Source organism: Dendroctonus ponderosae, unplaced genomic scaffold (genome assembly GCF_020466585.1).
Source record: "Dendroctonus ponderosae isolate FM_Combo_2020 unplaced genomic scaffold, Dpon_F_20191213v2 Dpon_F_20191213_2, whole genome shotgun sequence".
In the NCBI taxonomy this organism is placed as follows: Eukaryota; Metazoa; Arthropoda; class Insecta; order Coleoptera; family Curculionidae; genus Dendroctonus; species Dendroctonus ponderosae.
This window is the reverse complement of record NW_026018165.1, coordinates 17,501,928-17,504,315: the sequence shown is the minus strand read 5'-3', so window position 1 is coordinate 17,504,315 and position 2,388 is coordinate 17,501,928. Positions and strand designations below refer to the sequence as shown.

Genomic DNA, 2,388 nt, shown 5'->3' with positions numbered 1-2,388 from the left:
AAATAAACGATATAAACATTTTACGTGTGTGGCTAGGACCCAGGAAAGATAAGAATATAATAACAATTACAAGGAGTCAGAAAAATAAATCAAAATATATAATCAACTAAGTCTCAAGTTGCTAAGTTTGACTTTTTTCTTTTCTTTCGAGAAATCACCTGTTCAATCGATTTGGACATTTAAGACACCACTGCGCCGATAAAATAAAAGCAATGCGTCAAAAAAGCGATTTTATTCACCAAACAGTTGACAAAGTTTTCATCAGTTCATGTGGGCAATAAGTAAAAGGCAAAGTGTAAAATGCAATAGTTTTATTTCATGATTTAACAGTTAACAAATCCTCAAAATCTAGACCATCTTGGAGCTTGGTTATTAGACAAGATCAACGAGGACCACGTCGCTGCTTTCTTCATCTATAAGATACCACCATGAGTTAATAAAAAACTCCAAAGTTAAACAATTGTATTACCGCCGACAACTTCCAATTCACCGGGCAGGAAGCCGAAATCCAGATCCTGGGCCTCTACTGTAAAGAGAAACATATTTTTTCCAAACATTGCATGAATCAACTGAAGGATTTAATACCTCGGGAGTCAATCTGTCCGGGCAAGACTCCGAAGTCGATGTCGCTTTTAGCTGCAAATTAAACAAGGAATTTCAGAAATGTAGGATGATTGCGCCAAACCCACCTCTAACATCGTCTAACTGACCGGGCAAAACCCCAAAGTCGACGTCAGCTAAAACAAAAACAGACAAATTAAGCTTGAGTTGGCGCATAAAGAGTTGTACGCGTACCAGCGCGAGTGTCGTCCAACTGACCAGGCAAAAATCCGAAATCAACATCACGTTTAGCTAAAAAAATCAGTGTAAATATTAAAATGGTTTTCTTCTCGTCGAAATTCACCTCGAACGTCGTCCAACTGACCGGGCAAAACTCCGAACTCAATGTCGCTTTCAGCTGCAAATCAGACAATAAAATTTAGCCAAAACGCCCAATGGAAAACTCACCTCGAACGTCGTCTAATTGACCAGGTAAAAACCCGAAGTCCACATCACGTTTGGCTAAAAAAAATTACTTATTAAATTTTATAGTTCATAGTTTTCGATTTAATTTCACCTCTGGCATCATCCAATTGTCCGGGCAGGAAACCGAAGTCGATATCAGCTTGAACCGAAAAAATATTAATCATCGTTAAGAAGCGCCCATACTAAGCTTACCTTGAGCGTCGATTTGTCCGGGCAAAACGCCGAATTCGATGTCGGATGCAGCTGAAAAAAATTGATCAAAATGCCGAATAAGTTCAATTTATCAAAGTTATTAACCTGCGGTCTCCAGCTCGGCTGGGTAGTTGCCGATTTCGATGTCTCGTTGGGCAGGCAGAGCCAAACCTACAAAATGCTCAAATTTACCCAGACTAAGTCGTTTTCCATTTACTTACCGTGGGCAAAAGCCAATACGGCAACAAACAGAACTTTCATGCTGGCGTTTACTAGATTTGTCGTCCCTCAAACTGGAAACTGATGCCTAAACAGGCCATGCACTGCCAATATATACCGGAAAAATTACGGACTGTCTGCGTCATTCTACTTCTTAAGCGCCGAATGGATTAATTGCGAAAAGTAAGCTTTTTACAACAGAAAAACAATCCCGTCTAGGCCCAATCATAATAATAACAATGCACCATCAGTAATACAAGCCTTAAACAATATAAACACCGAACTGACTGGCCCAATATCGAACAATTATTTCAAGACTTAGATCGTAAAATCCATAAAACTATTAGAATTAATCAGTGCAATAAACGTTTATGAGGCAAAGCATTGGAAAGATCAGTCGTTGAATAATATTTACATTTTGCGCCACACCAATTCTAAAGAGATCTCTTAGGGCGTTATTCACTGGAAAGGGACCATTAGATGGCTAAAGTAAGCACGTACGCATAAAAAAATTAATTTGTTCGGTGCTAGTTTACAGGACACCAACCTCTTCAATCGCGTTTTTCACCCCTTTTCCAATCAGGGGCCACAAGCCGTAGGGTTGATTTTGCAAAAAAACCATGTTGAGGGTGAGTGTATTTTTCATCTTGCTGGCAAAATGCAAGTATACACATTAAATCGCTGATGTACTTTATAGAACATTAATCATATTTCCCTCCTATAAGCTTCCATCTTGTATGAATTTTTTCCAATGAGGGTCACAAGCACCAAGTAAATTTTCAAATCCTCCATGGAAAACTTGAATAGTCGCACTAAGAGCATGACGGGGAAACTCGATCATCGGAAACATTTGATTTGATTCATTAAATGGCGGTGCGCCCTCAATTTTACTGAAAAATCTCCAGCGGTTTCGCAAACATTCAAAATTTTGCTTTTCGCTTGCGCAAATTT

General features: G+C 39.0%; 2 protein-coding genes across 2 annotated transcripts in view; both read right to left on the bottom strand.

Moving 5' to 3' along the window:
- Window positions 1-2,388, bottom strand: part of LOC109536752 (chromosome transmission fidelity protein 18 homolog) — a gene marked incomplete at its 3' end in the record, with an annotated part of 19,303 nt that overhangs the window by 5,134 nt on the left and 11,781 nt on the right.
- LOC109536758 lies at window positions 297-1,584 on the bottom strand (the record flags this gene model as incomplete). Its single annotated transcript, XM_019903114.2, is given in 11 exon segments — window positions 297-413; window positions 470-526; window positions 586-636; window positions 690-737; window positions 796-852; window positions 905-958; window positions 1,009-1,062; window positions 1,118-1,165; window positions 1,219-1,269; window positions 1,324-1,389; window positions 1,440-1,584. Coding segments are annotated over 11 exon segments (567 nt in total). The 3' UTR covers window positions 297-372.